This window comes from Physella acuta, unplaced genomic scaffold, assembly GCF_028476545.2.
Source record: "Physella acuta isolate Inbredline_101_S28 unplaced genomic scaffold, ASM2847654v3 ptg000937l, whole genome shotgun sequence".
NCBI lineage: Eukaryota > Metazoa > Mollusca > Gastropoda > Physidae > Physella > Physella acuta.
The window spans coordinates 569,661-595,777 of NW_026732454.1; the positions used below are offsets into that span (position 1 = coordinate 569,661).

General features: G+C 38.2%; 2 protein-coding genes across 2 annotated transcripts; both read left to right on the plus strand.

Annotated features, from left to right (window-relative positions):
- Nucleotides 1–90: 90 nt before the first annotated feature.
- On the plus strand, nt 91–7,661 carry LOC131953669 (carboxypeptidase B-like). Its single transcript, XM_059316974.1, has 12 exons — nt 91–196; nt 851–929; nt 2,023–2,156; nt 2,463–2,568; nt 2,756–2,860; nt 3,367–3,471; nt 4,339–4,452; nt 4,836–4,923; nt 5,385–5,530; nt 6,048–6,110; nt 6,372–6,459; nt 7,362–7,661. Exons 1-12 carry the CDS (start codon nt 117–119, stop codon nt 7,547–7,549), a joined length of 1,296 nt encoding a protein of 431 aa, XP_059172957.1. The 5' UTR covers nt 91–116; the 3' UTR covers nt 7,550–7,661.
- Nucleotides 7,662–12,560: 4,899 nt separating this feature from the next.
- LOC131953663 (carboxypeptidase B-like) lies at nt 12,561–25,825 on the plus strand. The gene is made up of 11 exons (XM_059316966.1): nt 12,561–12,593; nt 12,769–12,911; nt 13,963–14,068; nt 14,337–14,441; nt 15,451–15,555; nt 16,457–16,576; nt 16,746–16,833; nt 17,200–17,345; nt 18,780–18,842; nt 24,612–24,699; nt 25,535–25,825. Exons 1-11 carry the CDS (start codon nt 12,561–12,563, stop codon nt 25,720–25,722), a joined length of 1,185 nt encoding a protein of 394 aa, XP_059172949.1. The 3' UTR covers nt 25,723–25,825.
- The last annotated feature ends 292 nt before the right edge of the window (nt 25,826–26,117 follow it).

Consider the following 26,117-nt stretch of genomic DNA (forward strand, 5'->3'; position numbering starts at 1 on the left):
GAGCTGGATATTTAAAAAAAAAAAGAAAAACAAAAAGGAAAGAAAAAATGAATTAATTAAAAAATAAATGTAGAGAATACATTTTTTGTTTTCAAATTTTGGTCTTCAGCTCCACTATGGCCAGTCTAACTTTCTCTCTGTGTCTGCTGTTGGCTACAGCTCTGGCTGTGTGCGCCGAGCAGGAGCGATTTGATGGGTGAGTAAAACATCGCTAAAAGTTTAAATATGCTGGTCTTCTTTGATTAACAATATATCAGTTTCACGAGTTACATTTTGGAATTTTGTTTTATCTAGCTTCTAAAAGTTCATGTACCAGAATTATATTTTTTTAAATAGCGGATATTAAAATCTTCCTTTCATTGTGATATTCAGATATACGCCCCCCCCCCCCCACCCTCTGTTCAGATAACTTTTGTTCCACAAAGCAGCATTTCTTTTAATTCGTGACGAATCACTCCTATTTAAAACATTAAGAAAAAATTAGATCCAGGGAATAGGGCTCCCGACAAAAAAAAAACAACCAAAAAAAAAAAACAAACAAACAACTGAAGTTAAAATTACTTGCAACAAAAATGTCGGGTGTCGTATTGAATGTAGCGCTTCTGTTGGGGGCAGTGTTTTTTTCAGACATTTTTCTCCGGGTGGGGGGGGGGGGGCACTTTTGAGGAAAGGGGGTGGGGGCGGACTTCAATTTCCCGGGGAAGGAGGGAAGGACATAGTTTATATATATATATTATATATACGTTCTATTTCGTTCAGGGGGGGGGAGGGGGTATAGAAGTGCTTCGTTGAAGAGTTCGGTACACCCTCGAAATGTTGTCTGAAAGAAAATCTTTAAATCTATTCACAGCTTCCAGCTTCTGTTTGTGTACTCCCGTAACTTAGACGACGTCAAATTTCTGCACCAGATCGGAGAGGATTACGTTGATGTAAGTAACCCGGCACATACATTTGTTTTGCCTGAACGCAGCGTCTCTAGAAGTTCTGGGTTCAAATCCAAATGGTTTCAGCAGGAGTTACAACTCAGCATTTAGTTAAGGCCTTTAACAGTGGTTTTTTAAATGGAGTATTGGTATTAGCTTGTCAGATAATAGATTCTTCCAAAGATAGCTGTGTTAGGTTGTTGGTAGTATTGTAGTCTCAGGTTTATTTTTATATTAAGAAATTAGAGTTAGTGTTAAGGTAGGACTTGGGCGAGGGTTTGGGTTAAGGATAGGGTTAGAATTGACACTAGCAAGTCGTTTTTCTGTTTAGTTAACTACCAATAATCTAACACCTCTTTTTTTCAAAAAGATTATCTAAATGTGGCATTATCGGGCGCATACCCCATTTTTATTTTAAGGTTAGGCTTTACAGTATTCTTAAGGGTTAACACTAGACCATGGTCAAGGTTTGGGTTTAAATATAAACCAGGCTAACCTAGCTTAGTTAGATAGGTCAGGGGTCGGCAACCTTTTGAAGCGGAAGAGCCAAAAGTTACAATTTTCAAAATTTCCCTGGTTTTAAAGAGCCACTAACATTTATTTATTTTAAATATTTTATTTTTTTAATTAAGATTATTAGTATTTGTGCAAGGAGCTGGAGAGCCGCCTCTTGATATCAAAAGAGCCGCATGCGGCTCGCGAGCCGCAGGTTGCCGACTCCTGAGATAGGTTAATGTTGATAGATTATTGTTGAAACTGAACATCATAAGGTACCAAAATAAGAATAGATTTTAGTTTTTGTTAATTCGACGAAGCCAACCGATTCACATTGGTATAACGAAACAACAACAGCGCATTTATTTTCTATGTCAATAAAAAACAACTTATTTGGTTGTAATATGTGAAAAAAAAACAACAACAAAAACAAACCCCACCAAAAAACTAACAAAACACTTATTTTAAGTAGTATTGGGTTTTGTAAAAAATTTTTTTTTTTTTGGAAAACTCTAAAAAGCCAGCGTATGATGAATTTTATTTATGAAAAAAAAATAATTTTAAGATAAATACTAATTTTGTAATTTGTCCACCAAAACACCAGATCGACTTCTGGAGGGAGGCTACCCCCGAGAACAACGCCACCATCATGGTCCCTCCCACCCTACTGAACGTATTCAAGTACAAACTTGACCAGCAGGGGATCAGCTACACCATCATGGTCAACGATGTCCAGAAGTAAGTAGATGTAAAACTGGCTTTTAAAAATGTACGGCTAGACAAAGACGTGGGTATTATGGTTTAAGAAAGCTGCCTGTTAAGTCTTTAATAAACTATTAATAAACATAATTTAAAAAAAAAACGAAAGTTAAATTCTGAAATGTAATTACATATGTCTGATGAAATTGTTACACCGATAAAGGAAATTTCAACCACCACTAAACCTCTCTTCCTCTCTCTCCCACTCTCTCCGCCTCTCTCCCTCTCTCTCTCACTCTCTCCACCTCTCTCCCACTCTCTCCACCTCTCTCCCACTCTCTCTAGAATCGTGGAGGCCGGCTCAGCCCGTACACCAGACGAGGAAGTGGCCAGAAAGCGCGAGCTGACAGGTGCTAAAGTTGACCACTACAACTACCACACCTACAACCAGGTACATTTAGCTACGAATAATCAAGATTACATATATTATTTTAATTATCTTGTTATTAATTGCAAAAAAACTAGAGGCTTTTAATTACAAATACAAGCTACTACAATGTCTTCAAATACGAATGCTTGTGACGTTTTAAACGTGTTTGTACTTTACCGTGAGTTTTAAACATATTCCTGTTCACTAGATTGTCAACTATCTGAATGAACTGAAAAACGCCTACCCTGCTCGCATCCAGCTATCCAACCTCAACTACATCACATACGAAGGAAGAATCGTCTATCTCGTCAAGGTAAGCACCACGTGATGAGACCTTTTCACTCAAATGCTGAACAATGGTTCTTTCAGAATATTTTTTCTGGGATGTGATTTTTTGGGGGGGGGGGGGGAATTCACTTGAAACTTTTAGAGGGGAGGGGGGCAATTAAATTTCTGGGGGTAGAGGGATACTTGGAAAAGGATATATAATTTCTATATAAGTTTATATTTTTCCCTCTTTTTTTGGGGTGGGGGGGGGGGGTCTGAGGGCAGTTTCTGGGATGATATTGAGGGGGAGGGCGGCACTTCACTTGAAACTTTAAGAGGGGAGGGGGGCATACTGGTTATAAAATTTCTATATAAATTACATTTTTCATTTTTTCTTTAAGGGGTGGGGGCGGTGGACGTGCGTCGGTGGGGGTGGGGGCAGTTTCTCCCCCACGAAGTGTTTTCTGGTGAAAAAAACTCTGATGTTGAATATATATTTTACAAGAACAACTGTAAAATTTGACGTAGATCTATGAACATTTTTTTTCTTAGATGACCGGCTCCGCTGGATCCAACAAGCCAGCCATCATTGTGGAGACAGGCATCCACGCCAGAGAGTGGATCACCCCCGCCACATCTCTGTGGGTCATGGAGAAGGTAATCAGCTTAATTAACATGTCGTCACGTAATGACATTAGTAATTTTGTTAGTCCTGGTTTCATTTGGGCAGCTTCTCTCATACAGCTGATTCCGAGTTGTTTAGGGAACACCTCTCCATTAGATGCATCAGCTGTGTGGAGAGGGGGTCTGATACATGGGCAACATCAGGCGCATCTCCACGCACTGCCCAGGTCTAGCGTTCTGATTTTCGTGGCACAATTATCCAGACCATCAGAGGAATAATTTAAAAAAAAATAAGTGGGCACGCTGTGGCCGAGAGGTAGAGTTCTAGACTGCTAACCCGATATTTTCGTGCTCGGATCTCGAGTCTGTAGAACGTCCCTGATGTCACTTTAGGGAGACAAAGACGGCCGGGCACAGTGCAGACCACACTAGCCCCATGTATACCTTGGCCATTGAAACAGATTAACTCTACTTCATATGGGACGGAGTGGTCTAGCGGTAGAGAGCTGGACTGTTAACCCGTAAGTCTCGAGTTCGAATCCGGGTTCTAGTCAGTAGACCGTCCCTGAGTCCACCCAACTCTACTGGGTACCTAACTCACGTTAGGGAAAGTAAAGGCGGTTGGGCATAGTGCTGACCACACTATCTCTTCATATGCCGAGGTCACAGAAACAAGTGAACTCTACTTCACTTGCCCCACAGACCGTCAGGTTTGAAAGGGAAACTTTACTTTACTTTACTTTCATCTGCCCCACGTGTCTTGCGCTCGAACTGAAAAAGATGACGACGATTCCATAAATCATTAACTATATACATATCAAACAACGTAAGAATTACCTTCAATTTAAGTTAACCCGAAACTAATGAGCTGCTGATTAAATTCACTGTTCTCATATACAGCTCGCTAGAGACTACAATGCTAATGACGCCAACGCTAGAATGATGCTGGACAAATACGATTGGTACTTCATCCCAGTCACCAATCCTGATGGCTATGATCACACACACTCTACCGTAAGTAACATGGCAATATCTTTCACAAAGGTACTCAAACTATTATGAACATACATTTTACTGTAAGTTTCTTGTAGAGTAACATATACATATCTTCAACAAGGTACTCAAACTATTATGAACATACATTTTACTGTAAGTTTCTTGTAGAGTAACATATACATATCTTCAACAAGGTACTAAAACTATTATGAACACACTCACTACATTAAGTTTCTTAGTAAAATGGCAATATTTTTTAAAGACGGTTCTAAAACTAATATATATGAACACATATTTTACCGTTTCTAAGTAAAATGCTAATATTCATAACGAATGTTCTCGTACGCCTAAACTTCTGTCTTTGAAGTTAAAATTATGACATCTGTTTTTCTTACAACCAGAACCGCATGTGGAGAAAGAACAAACGTTACATCAGCGCCAGATGTACTGGCATCGATCTAAACAGAAACTTTGACGCCATGTGGGGAAGTAAGTCATTCTTTGTTATTTCAACAAAATCATATAACAAAACTCAATTATTTATTTTTATTTAAAAATATTATAAACTATGCGTGTAACTACACCTTTGAATTGAAGTAGGGGGGTAATAGTACGACTGAGATACGAAATTCGGCACAGTGGGTGAGACACGTATTCACAGCAAATTAGACTGAAGAAGTTTGCTAATAAATTGACATTTGATCTTAAATTAAACCAAAGTACAATTACACCGTGCAGTCTGCAAATTCCTCCGCTAATATTTTACTTTTTGTGTTATTGTATCACCATGCTAATTATATTTTTATTGGACGAGCTTTGTTTTAATTATTTAACACCATACTAACACAGCTTGTAAACGGTTTCATTTTTACTGGACAGGATTTGTTTTGGTTTTTTCAATATCCTACTGAATACAGCCTGTAAAATATTTGTATCCCAATCTTCCACAGCTACCGGCATCTCCACCAACTGTGCCAGCGACATCTACCCCGGCACCGGACCTTTCTCCGAGCCAGAGACCGCCAACATCAGAGACCTCTTCGAGAGCATCTACTCCAACGTCGTCGCCTACTTGTCCGTGCACTCTTACTCTCAGGTATCGTAGTTTCTCTCACACTCTCTATTTCGCGTCGTTTACACGCCATTATTTTTTACATTTTACGGTCACTTTTCACATCAAAGTAATTTTTCTCGAATGAACTATGCCTTTGTCATAAAACTTTAAAAAACGTAGTCGGTTTGCGGCGCGTCACGGCGATAAACAGTTTTATACTGTAGCGGGTATTTAGTTTGATCTGAAGATCTCATACTCTATCGATATGTCGCCACGAAAGGTTTTATACACAGTTGAAGCTATTTACTTTAAATAAATACAAATCTTAATATAGACAACAACTATCTCACTACATAAATTGGTAACACGCAGCTTTATTAAAATATTTTTTTTAAAACACAAATTTTATTAATACTAGTTAAAAAAGACATAATAAAAAGATAAATAAATATGATTTAAAACAAAATAAAATTATCAAAATATATTTCCGTATTTAATCTTTTACCATGTTTTTAGGTGTTATGAATTCTTGTTTAAAAATGTAACTCACCATTTTCAGTTCCTCCTGGTCCCATGGGGTTACACTGAGTACGTGTCTCGTCCAGCAAACGCCGCTGAACTGGTATGTATGTCACGGTGACCTCATCACACGCCACACTTAACCTTGAGAATGAGATAATAGAAAGAGTGTAGAGGAAGATTGGGAGAAATATATAGAAATACAAGCCCTTCATTTAATGGACGATAGAAATACAAGCCTATGTTTTAACTGACCCTAGAAATACAAGCCCATGTTTACCTTAAAAATACAAGCCCATGTTTTAACTGACCCTAGTAATACAAGCCAATGTTTGAGTTGACCAATTGACCATTCTCTCACCAGGACCGCGTCACACTTAAAATGTTGCAGACTCTGATTGCCACACATGGAACACAATACTACCACGGCACTGCATGGCAACTCCTCAACTGTAAGTTATTGAAGGTTTCGCGTTGACGATGGCATTATGGAATATATATATATATATATATATATATATATATATATATATATATATATATATATATATATATATGGGGGTGGCGCACATTCGAGTTTCGCCTCTTTATTGTACCGCAATATCACAATATCCGCTATAAAATCTAAAGTGTTATTCCACTGTACTGAGTGATCACTTACAGAAAAAATAAAAGGAAATAAATTAATAACTTTTTAAAGATTACATTTTATATATAATTTCTCAATTTCTATATACGCTACTCCCCCCCCCCCCAACGCCTATCGGCTCCTGCAGTGGCGCCTGTCAGAGAAAATCTCGCCTTACACTAACTTACAGTTAATAAACCTTTGCTTGGCGGTATGTGTTAATTTAATGAAAAGTTGGTTGCAATGAATAATAATAAATAACATTTATTCAAACCAATGTAGGAGCTATAGCGCCAACTTGCTTAGCAAGGGGTCCACAATGTGCGGTGTAATTAGTTGTATGATAGGTCCATCCATCAGCATCGACTTCTACGAAACATTCTGTCTCTCTTACAAAATGTATTGACAGCTGCTGCGCATTATATGTGAAATACTGTACACTGTGGGGGTTTGAGTTTGTCTTGGTGCATGTTCAATTGTTTGTACGTGTGTGTGTGTGCGTGCGTGCGTGTGCGAGTGTGTGTAGACACTGATTTCATACATGTTTTACAAAATGTTTTTCCATATACCTCGAGCTGATAGTGGACTTTATATTTTAGATGTATATTCCATAATATAGGCTGAGTTCTGCGTCACCCCCTCCCCACCCATCTGAAGCACAAAATCTGCCTACCATCGTCATTTCAATTACTTGCCCTCTGACCCTTTCAACGTGTTTATTTTTAGACGCAGCCAGCGGGGCAGCCGAGGACTGGGCCCTGACCAGAAAAGCTGGCCTCTACGGCATGTGCTACGAGCTGAGGCCACGCTACGACGACCCACGTGGTTTCATCCTTCCAGCCAATGAGATCATCGGCACCGCTGAGGAGTTCTACGCCAGTATCGTCGTCATGGCAGCCGAGATGAGAGTTTAAGACATCAAAAACTCTATCAATAAATCATCAAAAATGTTGTTGGCTTGTTTAGTGTGTTACAATTGTTGTAAAAGCATGAAATTTTAAATGAAATAAAAATATTTTTGCTCCAGTTATTTTTTGTTGTTTGTTTATGTTTAAGAACTCAAAATTTTACTTTTTATAATTAAAATAAACTCGTGTATTCTTTTAAGGGTTAAATAGTACTTCCAGTGGAATCTGACTATAAAAATCTCAATGTTTGTGAAAAAAATCTCTCGTTTATACAGAAAACACATAGAGGCGAAAAGTTATTAAAATATGCTTTATGTAAATGTAATATAAAATTATTGAATTCTGAGTTTTTTTAAAAAATAAAATTGGGCATTGAGTAAAATATTTCTTCCGGTTAACGGAAATCGCCCAAAAGCTGATAGAAATATACGTACAGAAACTAATACTTAAATATGAAATTTCATCCACCTAACTGTAATAGTACCTAAGTTCTAATTTTCATATAAAACACCAGGAAACCACCCACAAGTTGGCAGAAATCAGTGTATAAAATGTTATACATGAGATTTCGTCCATCTGACTCTAATTGTACTCAAATTATCAATATTTTAGAAACCTGAAATAAACTACTACTCTTGATATCGAAAGGCACTAAAAAATTAATAAAAATCAAGTATAAGATACTTATATATGAAATTTCCTCTCAAATTTTCATGTTCCTACCGAAAAAGAGTAAAGTACCCATTCCGGGGTGGCGGAAATTGTTCAAAAGTTGATTGGTGCATGTGCATACAATCTAATACTTATATTTTAAATTTCGCCCAGCTACCCGAAACGGTGCTCAAGATATCGGCTTTTAATAAACCGGAAAGGAAATAAGCACCACTTCCGGTAACCGGAAAAAGCTCTAAAGTTTAGATTTAAAAATGTGTCCTAGTTGACTATAAAAACATAAAAAAAAGAAAACCACAATCAACTTACTCTTGACTAATGAGCGTTATTTCTAATCAAGTACTGATTGAAAAGTGTTGTGAGAGAAAAGCCAAATTAATTGAATAATTATTGAGTGATGGGATGGGACAAGACATGAGTAACGAGTAGCAGGACTCGTCCGGAATTCAAACTACAGAGCCTGATTGGTCAGTAAAAATCAAAACAAGAAATGAACTTATAAGGTGTAAACAAAAAAAACCGGAGAGAAACACTCCAGTACAGCTTGAAATGACTACCGTGACGGTCAGAAAAATGCTGCTGTACTGATGTACATTTTCTCGTACTTAGGCAATATTTTGATTGTACATGAGGTGTATGAGTTTGTGTGTGTACGTGCATTTATTAGTTTATGTGTATTTGTAAGTTTATATGTATTTAACTTTGTGTATATGTAAGTGTTCGCGTATGTGTACTTGTAGATCCAAGAGTAGGCCTACATGAATTATCGAGTTTATATATGTATCCATGTACATATATGTAAGCGTGTCTGTCCATAAACCATCCTTGGTTGTCGGCATCATTTCATGTTTACGTATAAGCGTATTCCTATATGTATATGTATGCATGCAAATTTGTATGTTTGATGTACATATCCACAACACTATTAAAAAGATTAAATTATCACTTTTAATTACTACATATTGCTTTTGAATCCCCGAGAAGCATAGAGAAGAGACAATGAATTCTGTGTGTTTTTACATACTGCAATACCAATCCGTCTTCCCCTATCTGTCTTTCGACAGATCTCTATCATGACAAATTTCATTAATCTCTTTCTTTGCCTGTGGATACCACCGTGTCTGATGGTGTAATGAAGTAATCACTACACTGAATATACATTTCTGATTACAATTAATCAATGGTATTTTTTTTTTCTAACTTTGATTTGGATGTGCTCGCATATCTTCATACAAATCGTATAATTATTTGTAAAACAAAAATAAATATCAATTTCGTGAAACACAATGAGATCTTAATTACACTCTCTTCAGAATAAATACTCGTACACTGTAGTGTCTAATGAGGACTTCATTTCAAGTGTCTCAGTAACTCTACAATCCTCTGATCCCAGGTTCACATTTTACTTCACAGAGGACAAAGCAGGCCTTGTTTTTCTCTTTTAAAAGTCAGACATATATATATATATATATATATATATATATATATATATATATATATATATATATATATATGTATATTTTTATGCGGTAAGTTATTGTATCTGTATATGTTTATTGATTAATAATTTTTCACATGATGTGCCCCTAAGGAAGACCTTCGTCTCTAGATCTATGACTGATTGTAAATTTAAAGAGTTTTGTAGAAATTTAAACTATCATTTGTGAGTCTTAGACAGGCTACAATGAAAATGAGATGAACTAAAATACTTTGCTACGTATCTGCATTCAAGTTGGATCTCATTGACCGTGGAATATTCGACTTGATCGCGTCCTAATTATAAAAAGTTAAATTCTAGTTAAATTCTCTATTTCAGCTTCATCATGGCCAGTTTTACGTTCTCCGCGTGTCTTCTGTTGGCTACAGCTCTGTCTGTGTGCGCCGAGAAGCAACGGTTTGATGGGTGAGTACAGGTGTGATGGGTGAGTACAGGTGTGATGGGTGAATACAGGTGTGATGGGTGAGTACAGGTTTGATGGGTGAGTACAGGTTTGATGGGTGAGTACAGGTTTGATGGTTGAGTACAGGTTTGATGGGTGAGTACAGGTTTGATGGTTGAGTACAGGCTTGATGGTTGAGTACAGGTTTGATGGTTGAGTACAGGTTTGATGGTTGAGTACAGGTTTGATGGGTGAGTACAGGTTTGATGGGTGAGTACAGGTTTGATGGGTGAGTACAGGTTTGATGGGTGAGTACAGGTTTGATGGGTGAGTACAGGTTTGATGGGTGAGTACAGGTTTGATGGGTGAGTACAGGTTTGATGGGTGAGTACAGGTTTGATGGGTGAGTATAGGTTTGATGGGTGAGTACAGGTTTGATGGATGAGTACAGGTTTGATGGGTGAGTACAGGTTTGATGGGTGAGTACAGGTTTGATGGGTGAGTACAGGTTTGATGGGTGAGTACAGGTTGTATGGGTGAATACAGGTTTGATGGGTGAGTACAGGTTTGATGGGTGAGTACAGGTTGTATGGGTGAATACAGGTTTGATGGGTGAGTACAGGTTTGATGGGTGAGTACAGGTTGTATGGGTGAATACAGGTTTGATGGGTGAGTACAGGTTTGATGGGTGAGTACAGGTTGTATGGGTGAATACAGGTTTGATGGGTGAGTACAGGTTTGATGGGTGAGTACAGGTTGTATGGGTGAATACAGGTTTGATGGGTGAGTACAGGTTTGATGGATGAGTACAGGTTTGGTGGGTGAGTACAGGTTTGATGGGTGAGTACAGGTTTGATGGGTGAGTACAGGTTGTATGGGTGAATACAGGTTTGATGGGTGAGTACAGGTTGTATGGGTGAATACAGGTTATATGGATGAGTAAAGGTTTGATGGATGAGTACAGGTTTGGTGGGTGAGTACAGGTTTGATGTACAGGTTTAATGGGTGAGTACAGGTTTGATGGGTGAGTACAGGTTTGATGTACAGGTTTAATGGGTGAGTACAGGTTTGATGGGTGAGTACAGGTTTGATGTACAGGTTTAATGGGTGAGTACAGGCTTGATGTACAGGTTTGATGGGTGAGTACAGGTTTAATGGGTGAGTACAGGTTTGATGTACAGGTTTGATGGGTGAGTACAGGTTTGATGGGTGAGTACATGTTTGATGTACAGGTTTGATGGGTGAGTACAGGTTTGATGGGTGAGTACAGGTTTGATGGGTGAGTACAGGTTTGATGGGTGAGTGCAGGTTTGATGTACAGGTTTGATGGGTGAGTACAGGTTTGATGGGTGAGTACAGGTTTGATGTACAGGTTTGATGGTTGAGTATAGGTTTGATGGTTGAGTACAGGTTTGATTGGTAAGTACAGTTTTGATGTGTGAGTACAGGTTTGATGTGTGAGTAGGCTTTATATGTTTTACATCAGAAAACATCTTATGTAATTGGGCTGAATACGAATTTTAGAATGAAATAGATGTGGCCTTTTGTTTTACTAAGCAGACAAGCTTCATACTACAAAATGCGTATACGTTACTGAAAAGTTAAGAATTTAAAAGATTGAAATCTGTTCTAACTTTAGTACATGTTTGCCATGGTTGATGCATGTTTCAAAACCCGGCAATCAGTTCATGTCTATTTATTTCATAAGCCGTTTGAATTTACAAGACGAAAGACTTATCATGCTTGAAAATAAAACCCCCACAGTTTGTCTCTATAAAGGTTGCTCTCATTTCTCTTCTGAATAGCTAAACCTATGCTAAATCTCCGCACTAATTGACTAATACTGTTTAACGATACTAAAACCATGCTCTTATTGACTTTAATCATGTTTAATGATGTTAAAACCACGCACGTTTTCTTACCTCGACAGATTTAAGGTTTTCTTGGTTTCTTGCCGTAATTTGGACGATGTCAAATTTCTCCACCAGCTCAGCGAAGAGTTCGTCGAGACTACTGTAAGTCAGCTCCCACATACTGATGGCAATACGGCTGGTAAGTAGGTCACCAACCAGTTCTATGGCTCAATAAAATCTGCATGAGCCATAGAACTGGTTGGTGACCTACTTATCAGCCCTATTTTTAAAAAAAAACGTCATGACGGATTGATGTCCCAGAACCCGGACGTACTAGTCCACATTTTAATGAAACGAATTTACTAAAAAAATATAGATCCAATTTATTGTTAAAACCCACACTGTTTTACCAACTATTTTCTCTAAGAATTAAGTTTGTAATGTTTTTTCTTTAGTGTTTGGACTAAATTGAGACCAAGAATAGAAGTCGGGGGTTGTGGATAAGTTTGTTTTGGGTTCGGTCACTTAGATGCCAGTTTAAAGTATCTAATTGCGAGCTTTAGCCAGCGGTATTTGCAATAACCGAAGGACATAATTTAAAATTAAGTAAACATGAATGGTTTATTTTTTGGTTCACTTTGCGAGGTTAGTTTGACAAAAGCATTCAAACACGTGGTATTTTTTAATTATTAAAACAGCATTTAATAGTTAATAGATCATTCAGATAATATAATTATTTTTCAGCTTTTACATATTTTATTTAAAAAAAAAAAACGCCAATTGAAACATTGTTATAAAAATAGGTTTATTCATTTATCAGAATCACCAGATCGACTTCTGGAGAGAGCCCACCCCCGGGCACAACGCCACCGTTATGGTCCCTCCCACCCTGCTGAACATATTCAAGTACAAACTTGACCAGCAGGGGATCAGCTACGTCGTCCATCACGAAAATGTCCAGGAGTGAGTAACTGTTACAGATGGGTTTAAACCAGTGGCGTAGCGAGGTCGGGTGTCACCCGGTGCGGCACTTAATGGTGTCACCCCTCCCCCCAGAGGCGTAGCGACTCTTCCCGGGGACAAACTTTCAATTTTCAATTTGCACCCCCCCCCCCCTTAAACTTTCGAATTACACTCCCCCCTCAAACTTTCGATTTGCACCTTGCACCCCCCCCCCCCTCAAATTTTTCTCTATATATTTTACTATTTTTTGCCTTGGTGTCACCCCCCTAAATGGTGTCACCCGGTGCGGTCCGCAATCTCAGCCCCCCCCCCCCCCTCGCTACGCCTCAGGTTTAAAATACTTAGAAATATGTATGGTTAAGATCATAGCGTAATAATTTCGGACCAAGAAGGCTGTGCTGTTTTCACCTGAAGATTAAAAAATATATTTTGGAAACATGAACTCTTTGTTGAGCAGTAGAGAACTCTGTCGCTAACCCAAATGTCTCGAGGTCGGATCTCGGTCCGGACTTAAGTCCTTAGGTCTTCTCTGAGTCCGCCCAGTTATGATGGGTACCTGGGCCTAGGACTGACCACATCATGTCTTCATAGGTAGAGGTCAAGAAATGATGGGTACCTGGGCCTAGGACTGACCACATCATGTCTTCATAGGTAGAGGTCAAGAAATGATGGGTACCTGGGCCTAGGACTGACCACATCATTTTTTTCATAGGTAGAGGTCAAGAAATGATGGGTACCTGGGCCTAGGACTGACCACATCATGTCTTCATAGGTAGAGGTCAAGAAATGATGGGTACCTGGGCCTAGGACTGACCACATCATTTTTTTCATTGGTAGAGGTCAAGAAACACATGCTACAATTCATTTGCCCTCTGGAACTGAGTTCCGAAAAGGGAACTTGACTTATACAGAGCTCTGTCGATAAAAAAAGTTAACAAGTAGAGTGGGTTGTAAAGAATTTATTTTTGACAGCCCCTAGTAAGGCAGGGTTCTCCGAAACGCAATGAAAGATATTACAAGTTGTATGAAATCCCCCCCCCCCCCCATGTAGAATGGTGGACGCCGGATCTGTTCGTACACCTGTGGAGGAAGTGACCAGACGAAGTCAGGCGTCACGTGCTGGAGTTGACCACTACAACTACCACACCTACAACCAGGTACAATTTCTGCACTGTCTAGCTATTAGAAAATAAAGTGAGAACATGGATATGACTTAAGGAAAACTGTTTCTCGACCGACTTTCTTGAATCAATTCTACGAAAGGTCTACTAAACTAAGCCTCGCTGTCATTTATGTTTTGTGGTCATTCTGATGTAGCTTTAAACAATCATTGTTGAACATGTTTCATTAGCTTTATCTACATTTCTATTATGTACACGGTGGAAGGGGTTTACAGTGACGTATAAACATATTTCTATTATATAGATTGCAAATTATCTAACTAAGCTCCGAAGGGCCTACCCAGCCCTCATCAAGTTATCGAACCTTCCTTACACAACTTACGAAGGACGACTCGTCAACTTTGTCAAGGTGACTACCAAATCCTTTTTAATTTTCATTTTTTTTCCCGTCGTTGTTGATTGTAATATCAAAAGGGGAACAAATTGGCTCTTATCACTACCCAGGCTTTGTGCTTAGATTTCCAATGCGCAACCATCCAATGGCCCGTTTAGCACAAGGAGCCATCTTTTTTTTAAGGGGATATTTTCCAATTACAATTAAACATTATCTATCAATGCGTTAAGCTACAAGTGGTTTGTTGACTTCGATTTCAGCCTGCTTTTCTTTCTGGAATGATTTGCATAGTCTTATTCCACGCAAGAAAAATCTGCAATGCAGATCCGTAGCGAGGGGGGGGGGGGGGGGGGGGGGGGGGGGCGGGGGTGTAATATGTCCCTGGGTGCCGACCTTAGGGGGCGCCAAAATGGGTTGGAAAAACAAATTAAAAGTTAGAAGGGAGGGGTGCAAATTGAAAGTTTGTCCCCGGGCGCCGGGAAGGGTCGCTACGCCTCTGATGCAATGGACAAGTTGTTTTATTTTGATGGGTTACTTTCCCCAGCTGACGCGAGCCTCATCCGAATGGGGGTCCGAAGTCGGCAATTTTGGAGCTAGCAATAGGGGGTCGGCTTGGTCGAGTCGGTAAAGCTCCTTGTTGTTAAACCGAAAGGCTCGAGTTCGAACCCTCGGGCAGATAAGGCTCGACAGCTAGGGACAATAACTTCTAGGAGAGACAACTCCAAAATAAAACAACTGCTGCATTGTAGCTTGTTCTTGGTTGGACAAAGGCTATGGAAGTAAATCCAAATAGAAAAGCAGTCTGAAATCGGAGTCAACGGCCTATAAGGCGCATAACTAGTTGACACGTAATACTTAATTGTGATTGAGGGGATTCCTTCATCACTAGTATTAAGAAAGAGGAAAAAGGAGCTAGCAATCATACGTTCTCAGTCCAGCGCTCTTTTGAGTATAAAATATGTTTGTAAAATACTATGTAAGAGTTGTTCAATACAATTTCAAAGAATTTCTGTATTACTATAAGATGAGAGGGTATACTCGAGCCAACAAGTCAGCCATTATTATTGAGGCCGGCATCCATGCCAGAGAGTGGATCGCACCTGCAACAGTCTTGTGGGTCATAGAACAGGTGAGAGGTCATAGAACAGGTGAGAGGTCATAGAACAGGTGAGAGGCTCAAAACGATTTGCTGCACGAATAACAGGTGGGGATAATAATGCAATCTCCTGCCCCTTCATCTAACATAGCCTACATTCCAGATGTTTACTAATTCCAACAGCACAAAGTGATTCAATCTCTCTCTCTATATATATATATAATTCTCTTCATGGAGACCATAGAAAACACCACGCAGCTTAGCCACCACCCTCATTCCCATCTGCCAGGTGAGCTGTGGTTCACCCCGAATGTTTACAATCGTAGAACCGGGTTAGTGACGGCTAATAGGGGCAGATAATTTAGTATTAAACGATTTGAAACGAAAGGAAGGTAACAATTTCTGATTGATATTTTCTTTGTAAACGGCTGCTTTTACTGGGCGGGAAGGGGTGGGGGTGTGGGGGGGGGGGGAAGGGAGGATGGGAGGGGGTAGTGTTGAATTCACAAATTATGAATTGCTGATAAGCAGAAAATAAAACAAGTAGATGGCGGCTTATAAAACGTCGCGGGTCAGCTCGTAGATAATAAATTATCTGTAAATTATCAGTGTTTATTTCAGGCATCATTCCTGGAGGGGGTGGGGCGGACTAAGCCCATTCCCTGGAGCACGCCCACCGAACCTTCTAGGTCGAAACATTTAAAAAAAAATTCTAAAATAAGTTCATTGTAATTTAAAGTTCGCTGTCACCCCCAAAAGTGCCAAGTGCCTCCCCTACCCCTCTTACCAAAACTAAGTGCATCATCATAAGTGTTAATTCACCGGATTATTGTACCACTGATTTTATTTTTCCTAAACTGTTAGCAGCCTAAGCTCTAACCGTGATTTATTACAAAGATATAAAAATTCCCGCCTTCCAATATCCCCATTACAGCTCGCCATGGAGTACACAGCAAACGACGCCACCGCAAGACTAATGCTGGACACGTACGATTGGTACTTCATCCCAGTCACCAATCCTGATGGTTATGAGTACACACACAGAAATAACAGCGTAAGTTTGCTTATAAGGAAAGCGGTCTTTTTTTGTTCTATTGCGTGGAAATACACGGGGCCTTGATTTTATTTCTTAGTGAAGTTGTGAACGGATTAGAGTCAGGTGAAAGGTTAAAGGTTACGGCTAAGGTTACAAGTTAAACCTAAATGTTCTATCCCCACTCCAGAACCGCTTGTGGAGAAAGAACAAACGTTACATCAGCGCCAGATGTACTGGCGTCGATCTGAACAGAAACTTTGACGCCATGTGGGGAAGTAAGTCATCCAGCACTATTGTATTTAAAAATTCTTTTTTTGTGGTTTCTGCGATTTCAAAATGTCCGTTTTATGTGTCATTTTCATTTTTACAATAAAACTTGTCTTACATTTCTAATGTCCTCTCACTTAGTATGTCCAAATAGTATTGAACCAACCAGCCTGAACGGTTTTGTATTGTTCTAGTTTGGTTTACCTATTCGTAATTTAATGCAAGATAATAGAGCAGTAAAAAAAATTAAAACGCAAGGTGGCTTTAACATGTAATTTGAAAAAAAGCTTTCTCTGTGTTATTTTGATTTTGTTTAACTGATTTATGGATGCAAAGTTTTACCGAAAAAAATAATGTTAATGTTTTTTTTTCAGCAACTGATATTTCAATGAATTGTGCCAGCGACATCTACCCCGGCACCGGACCTTTCTCCGAGCCAGAGACCGCCAACATCAGAGACCTCTTCGAGAGCCAGTACCCCAACGTCATCGCTTACTTATCCGTGCACGCTTATGGACAGGTGTTGTAAATTTCCCCACATCAATACAACGCAAACATAAACATAAACGCAAACATAAACGCAAACATAAACGAAAACAAAATGAATACATTTATAAAAGGATTCTAAATTATACTGATTGCTACAATAATTAGTAAACAGTATTTTTTAGCTTATAAAATAAATGAAGGTAGTATTTACAACACAACACAAAACAATACAAACACAAACGAAAACAAAAACCTAACAACAAACCCAACCACAACCCCAACACAAACAAAAATACTAAGAAAAAACAAACGAAAACAAACCAAATCTAAACACAAACTCAACCACAAACCCAACCACAAACCCAACCATAACACAACACAAACACAACCATAACACAACACAAACAAAACACAAACACAACACAAACACAACACAAACACAACACAAACACAACACAACACAACATAAACACAACACAAGCACAACACAAGCACAACACAAACACAACCAAAACACAACACAAACACATTACAAAAAAACACAAACACAACACATACACAACACACACACAACACAACACAAACACAACACAAACGCAAGACAAACACAACACAATCCGGGACGGCTAGTATTATATAAAATAGTATATCTTCTTGTAGTTTGGTGTCTGTAAAAGAGCTTTCTGGTGCGACCGACAAAAACGAATTCCCTTTCGTGAGCAAAAAATGACAAACAAAAACGAAAACGCAAAAACAGACATAAATAATAACCTTTGGGAATTCCCGTTCCCGAATAAAGATGCATTTTATTACTTCAACTGTCTTTGATTTAAAATAACAATAAGAAAACAGTACATTCAGTGTATAGAATAAATAAAATGCAGTTTTTAAAAATACCTACAACATTGCACTTGATCAATCCCCGCTAATTATGTAATTATTTTTTTTCCTAACACCAGAACAAAGTAATAAAAAGTAAATTCTTTTCCCCGCTGTAATGATTTTTATAAAGGCAAGTAATTGTGTTTTCCTAATTTTGCAAGGGACGTAATTAGCGCTAAAGTACTAAATGTAAATAATTTTCAGACACAGTTAGAAGTTTTATGAACATTGATACATTTTTTAATAATTTGGTTTAATGAACATGCCGATAATTATTATTATAAGTTCGAAAAATGAAAAAATTGTTTTACATTACCTTGAATATTATATTTTTAAATCATGAATTCAGACAATAAGCACTTTAGACATTTAACACTTGACGTTATTTAAGTATCGTTTTTTCTTATATCCCTTTGAAATCCACAACAAACATACATTTTAAAAACATACAGAATTGAACTTTTGATGCAATTGTTTTAAATTGCAATAATATTAAACTTATAATAATAATTGTCGGCATATTTAAATTAGAAATGATAAATATTGATTTTTCTAGACATCAATTGAAATGTACATTTTCCAGCTTGTTATGGTTCCATGGGCCTACAGCGTCACTGGGTCGCGTCCTCCTAATGCTGCTGAGCTGGTAAGTTTGTTAACATGATGTCGTCACTAATTTACTTCATTTATGAACTAATATACCGAAGTCACATTCAAAGTTTCTTTCAGGCAATTATTCAAAGGAAATAGAATTTATATAGAAAATGTATACTTTTACCAGTGTCCATCCCCGCTCCCCGGAAAATTTAGTCCGCTCCCCCCCCCCCCAAACAATTTCAAGTGCCCCCCCCCACCCCGGAGAAATAAATCTGAAATACACGTTTCCTACTTTTGGCCGTTGTACCCCAATCATGCATACAGTGCTTGTTTCAGAATTATTTTCTCCGGGAGGAGGAAGGGGAGGGGGGTTGAACTTGCCCTTTGGGGGGGGGGGGACGACTAATTTTTCAGCTGGGCGGGACAATGGTAAAAGTATATATTTTCTATATAAATAATATCTCGTCCAAGGAAAGGAGCGGTAGACTTCTGCGAAGAGATGCCTGAAAGAAACTCTATATGTAGACCAGTAGCGTACGCAGGGGGGGGGGGGGGGGGAGCAGGGGGCGCGGCCGCTACCCCTCTGGCCATTTTCAGCAAAGTGGCGCCTTTTTGGAAACTTTTTAAACTCAAAGTTTCAAACAATGATATTTGTTAAAAAATATTTTTGGTCGGCACATCTATGTAAATCACAAGATTTCTTTTCATGCAGCAATTAAGCATTATTGTACTAGTCTAGTATTGTCTACGTTTACAACACGTATTAACAGCTGCATCAGTTTGTCATTCTTAAAATAACCATTAAGAAGCATTGGAATTTTTAAAAATCCTCTACCGGTAGTAGGCCTACCTTGGTAAGAGGGGTGTTAAGTTTAAGGCAACTGTATAATGTATTTGCTTACGAATCATTGCATTAGAAAATGTTATACATAAAACTTCACACATAATTACTTTATATATACAGCTTGAATCGTGTGATTAATTTTTAAAAAATTACAATACAGAAACAAATACAACTTATGTGGTACCTCTATTTAAATTTTCTTATGGGCAAGCTGCGTAGAGGTGGGGAAATTTTGACACGGTCAACAACATCATCACGATGAAGTAGTAGTATTCTTACAGTTTGGGCGATAGTGATACGATTACAAATGATATAAAACAGTTACAGCCCCCCTCCCCCATGGACCCCTCTGTAAAAAAATATTGTCATAATACCACTGCTACTTATTTAAATCTATTTCTGAATCAGTATACATATGTAATATATATGTATGTTTAGAACAGTCATCTAAAAACTGACGCTATGTTCTTTCTGAGTTGGTTATCTCCCTCCCACACCTCACCACCACAATTGTGTAGAGCGACATTAATGTCACACCTAGGTATACGCTGGGTTGGATAATTGACCTAAAGTGACCGGACAGTAAAAAGGTGTGTGAGCAATACAGTGATCTAACCCATACCTATCACTATGTTAATAATAATCATTAAAAAAGTTTTTAAAAACCCACGTTTTCTGATTGAACTAAAAAGTAGAAAATAAATGCTATAGGCCCTACATCACAATAATGCAAGCGATCACTCTACTATAAGCGATCAAAAACGTGGGGCGCCGAAGTAAAAGTTATATTACTATTGATTAGATAATACTATTGACTTTTATTAGGGAGCTTGTAGAGAGTCAACAGTATTAGAAACTGTAAGAAAATCACGGCGCCCCACGTTTTTGCTCGCTTATAGTAGAGTGATCGCTTGCATTATTGTGATGTAGGGCCTATAGCATTTATTTTCTACTTTTTAGTTCAATCAGAAAACGTGGGTTTTTAAAAACTTTTTTAATGATTATTATTTTCTACTTTTTAGTCTTTGTCTGTTTGTTTGCATTAAAATCTTGCTATCGATTTTATCTTTTCACTTTTTTTTGGGTAAACGAAGACAACTCGTAAAAAGACAACTCGTAAAAAGACAACTCGTAAAAAGACAACTCGTAAAAAACACGTTGTTTGAATACGTTACTGACTAGAACACATAGATTTGAACCCGTGTCGAGTGGGATAGCAATCGTGTGCCCAACCACTCGACCATATCGTCTCCCCCAAACTGGCCTACCTCCTGTAAGTTTAAACTCGGTTCAAGCTAAATTCTCTGCCCCTAAGCCTGTGGCGACATGTGATCGTTCGCTTCACTGCGCGCGAGGTACGCGTCGCTGGTTTTTTTTTGTAATGGCTAGCAGAGGAGAATTATATATATAGATTATATAGCGGTCTAAAATGCTCAATAAAATGTTTCCATTGATCAATTTAGTAATAATAACAATTGAATATTCAATGGTCATCCAAAAGAAAGCTTCCCTGAAAATTTCAGCGCGCTAGCTAACTGGGAAGTGCCAGAAATTTCGATCGCAAGATTGGATTGGAAAGACAAACAAATAAATAAATAAACACACAGAGAAAGCAAGTTAAAGAAAACGTGGTAAAAATGATCTTTAAGGAACACAAAGAAGCAGTAGTTAATAAAAAAACATATGATCTAAACTAAATGACCGACATTTAGTTAAATGTAAACTGTTATTCCGAATGTTTTTCAATTATATCGAAAAGCGTGATTTTATACCAACTCTGACTTAAAAAAAACTTTCATTATGCTGTAATACTTTAGCATTTATGATGACAATATATTTAATTCTGATTATAGACAAAAACATTTTGTTAACACGAATAGCTTTAAACAATTTCATTATATTCTAAAGTAATTATTTATTTGTTTTGACATTTATAATTAAATGTGTAGATATATCGATATTTATAGTAAGAGAGTGATTATTTCCCCTATTTCACTTGTCTTAAATAATTTCCCAGGAATTATTATGTAAGAAATGTTTTACGAAAATTACAAAACAGATTGTGTTACGTTCATTGTTTTTGGTTGTAGTGTGTGTATATTTTGTTTGTTTTTTGTTTAGATTGATACAATTTTTGTTTTGTCGGCCTACATTGTGTGTTTTTTTCTTATTTCTTAAGAGTGCTACTTTCAATTTATTTTACATCACAGCGAAGTAATGACATACAGCTAGTAATTATATATATATATATATATATATATATATATATATATATATATATATATATATATATATATATATATATATATATATATATATAGTACGTGTAAAAATTCGGCGCCTTTTTTTCGCTCCCCCTACAACGAAAACCTGGATACGCCTCTAATGTAGACCACTTTTAAGATTAGACAAATAAATTAGGCGGTAATGTGTCTTTATTGTGTGTACATTTCCGGCTTAGATATTTCGTTTCGTTTTTGAAAATTTCCTGTATGTTCCAAGTGACATCACTGTCGTTCATTGTGGAGTTTTTAAACATTTCCTTATGTTTTCTCCAGAGCGTTTCGGACAGACAGACAGATTAGCGAAACTATTTTAGTGATAATATTAGGAAGATTTACATATTATATTGTGAAACATTTCTTTTCTCCCCTCCAGGGGCGGAACTACAGTGCCGCCAGACCCCGCAATGCGGGGGGGCCCAGACCGAATGGGGGCCCAAAAATCCCGGCTAAATTATTTTAAAAAAAATTTAAAATAAAAAATTTAAAAAAAAAAAAAAAAAAAAATAGGTGGAGGTCGAGTTATCTTTCTTCTACAGTTACAAAAAAAACACGATAGTCGGCAAACGTCTTTGAAAAAAAAAGTACAGACTATAGCTCGAGAGACCGCCAGACATATAGACAACTTCAAAGACGCAGGGGCGGAACTACAGTGCCGCCAGACACCGCAATGCGGGGGAGGGGGGCAGACCGATTGGGGGCCCAAAAATCCTGGCTAAATTATTTTTTAAAAAAAAAATGTAAAAAAAAATTAAAACAAAAAAAAAATTAAATTTTTTTTTTTTTTTTAAATTAGGTGGAGGTCGAGTTATCTTTCTTCTACAGTTATAAAAAAAACACGATAGTCGGCAAACGTCTTTGAAAAAAAATGTACAGACTATAGCTCGAGAGACCGCCAGACATATAGACAACTTCAAAGACGCAGGGGCGGAACTACAGTGCCGCCAGACACCGCAATGCGGGGGAGGGGGGCAGACCGATTGGGGGCCCAAAAATCCTGGCTAAATTATTTTTTAAAAAAAAAATGTAAAAAAAAATTAAAACAAAAAAAAAATTAAATTTTTTTTTTTTTTTAAATTAGGTGGAGGTCGAGTTATCTTTCTTCTACAGTTATAAAAAAACACGATAGTCGGCAAACGTCTTTGAAAAAAAAATGTACAGACTATAGCTCGAGAGACCGCCAGACATATAGACAACTTCAAAGACGTAGCCTACCTTTTTAGTTTTAGTGGCGTCGATTAGGAGAACAAAAAAGGATTGTTATATTGTTTACATTATTAAATATATATATATATATATATATATATATATATATATATATATATATATATATATATATATATATATATATATATATATATATATATATATGATTGTGTGTTTAAACTACTGGCCTGGACTCTACAAAAAATATAATTATTTATTTCGATGTCATACATTTATAATTGCGTTCATTTTTACTTTAACAACTGTATCAATAAACTTGTGAAAGTTTAAGTTATCTCCCTTTAGCGAAGCATCTGAAGTTTTTGCCGGCACGCTTTGAAATCGGGCTGGGGAAATGTTGCGGCGACTATTCTGGTCTTCTAGACGACCGGAAAAAGTCGGCACTATTGATGTAGATGTTTATCGGCACTTTCTAGTCCCCTTCCTTTGAACCTTCCCAACTCTCACCCCTCCCCCCTCACCCCCCTCTCACCCCTACCCCTCACCTCTACCCCTCACCACACCCTTACTTTTACAATAAGATGTAATGCATAGATTAACGAACTACTGAACTGTAAACTGACTACTTCTGCACATTTTGTTAAAGACACTAGTCAGTAGTTGTTCATTTACCTGATGAAGTATTTTGTTGACGAGTCTAATTCACACAACAAGGAAGGTAAGGCTCGTCTTTATATTATTAATTGTTTTATAATTAGTACACGTATTAATTGAACATTAGTTATTAACACTAAATACATTAAAGTTAATCAAATTTAGGATACAATGATCTAGCTTTTAAGCCTAAAAACAACCAAAAGATCTATATCACCTTTGAATGTATTAATGTTTAATTTCATGTTTAGCCCGTAACGGGGAGGGGTTATATTCGGTTATAATATGGGTGGGTCTTTGGCAGTGTTTCTTCCAGACTTTTTTCTTCGGGGGGGGGGGGGGGGGGCACTTGAAATTTTCGGAGGGGGGGGGGGGGCGGGCACTGTTAAAAGTATATATTTTCTATATAAATTATATAAATTTAATTTCTTTCGGGGGGGGGGGGGGGGGTGCGGACCGCACCGGGTGACACCATTTAGGGGGGTGACACCAAGGCAAAAGATAGCAAAATATATAGAGAAAAACTCGAGGGGGGGTGCAAATCGAAAGTTTGACGGGGGGGTGCAAATCGAAAACTTGAGGGGGGGGGGGTGCAAATCGAAAACTTGAGGGGGGGGGGGTGCAAATCGAAAATTTGAAAGTTTGTCCCTGGGAAGGGTCTCTATGCCTCTGGGGGGGTGACACCATTAAGTGCCGCACCGAGTGATACCCGACCTCGCTACGCCACTGCACCCGATATATATATATATATATATATATATATATATATATATACATATAGATATATATATATATATATAGGGGCCTAAAAAAATTTTTTGCGGGGGGGCCATTTTTTTCTAGTTCCGCCACTGCTCCCCTCCCTATGTAGGATCGCGTAGCCTTAAAAGTGACGGAAGCTTTGATAAACAGACACGGAACTCAATATACGCACGGAACTGTAAAGAAACTCATTGGAAGTAGGTGACGAACTATCCAACTAACCATATACATATAGGCCTACATATGCAAGTTTCATCCACCTGCTAGAGTGAAAGGACTATGCGTTCTGTTCATGTGGTCTAAATAATACACAAAAGATTCTTGCGTACGTGTGCTAATGAATAAGCTACCGTTATATTTTGAGACCAGTCTTTTTATCGGGCCTGTTATTTGATTTGGTTCATAAGTGACGTCACTTACCAATCAGGCGGGGGCGGAGAATGTGGTTGTATTGGGATACATTTTCGTAACGCTAATTATTAGTTTTAAATTTTAATTGACATTTTTTTGACGGGCGGAGAAGAGGAAAGGGAAACATATAATCTTTGTGAGACATCGTTAGTTTATATTCTCTGTGATGAAAGTGATGAATAAAAGGTGACGTAAATTATGATGATTTGTGTGTGTGTGTGTGTGTGTGTGTGCGCGCGTGTGGTAAGTCCTGGACTACTTTATGACATCATTTTAGAAGGGAGAGGTGAGGGAATGTGGAGGGGTGAGGTAATGTTGAGGGTTGAGGGAATGTGGAGGGGTGAGGGAATGTGGAGGGGTGAGGGAATGTGGAGGGGTGAGGAAATGTGGAGGGGTGAGGGAATGTGGAGAGGTGAGGTAATGTTGAGGGGTGAGGTAATGTTGAGGGGTGAGGTAATGTACTTTTTGTGAGACGACAACAGCAAATTAAAAAAAAACGGGCTTCATTTATCTTTAAAAAAAAAATCTTGTTTTATTTTATAAGCTGATTATAGTGATTTTGAAACTGCTAACAGCTATGATTGTTGTGTAACAACTAGACCTATTCATCCCACCTTACAGAAGGAGTGTCGGGTTCGTCCATGGACTGGGCTCTTCAACGCCGAGCTAACCTCTACACCATGGCCTTTGAACTTCGACCTGCCATCGGCTCAGTAAACTTCTTCCTGCCTGCCTCAGAGATAGTCCCAACGGCCGGGGAGTTCTACGCCGGGCTCAAAGCTATGGCTCCAGAATTAACGGAAATCTAACTCGCTTATCAACGCATTAAAATGATTTAAACATAAATAGAATTTTTTTTTTCGATTTTTAAAGTAATTGTACTCCTTGCATTTTATTCAACGAAGTTTTAAATATCATTACTGTCAAGTTTATTAATTAAAAGTAATAGAACTAATAAAACACATTAACTTGTATCGATGTTATTTATTCACGAGAAAAATGGCCCGTTGAGGAAGGATACACCGGGCGCTAGGTTGATAGTGCTGTCTCTTTTCTCTAAACTAAAACCAACCCATCCCCCACACACACCTACCCCCAACCCCCAACCCCACCCCCCACCCACCCCACACACCCCCACCCCACCCCCACCTCAGCCCCACCCACCCACCCCCACCCCCACCCCCCAAAAAAACATGTCTACCGT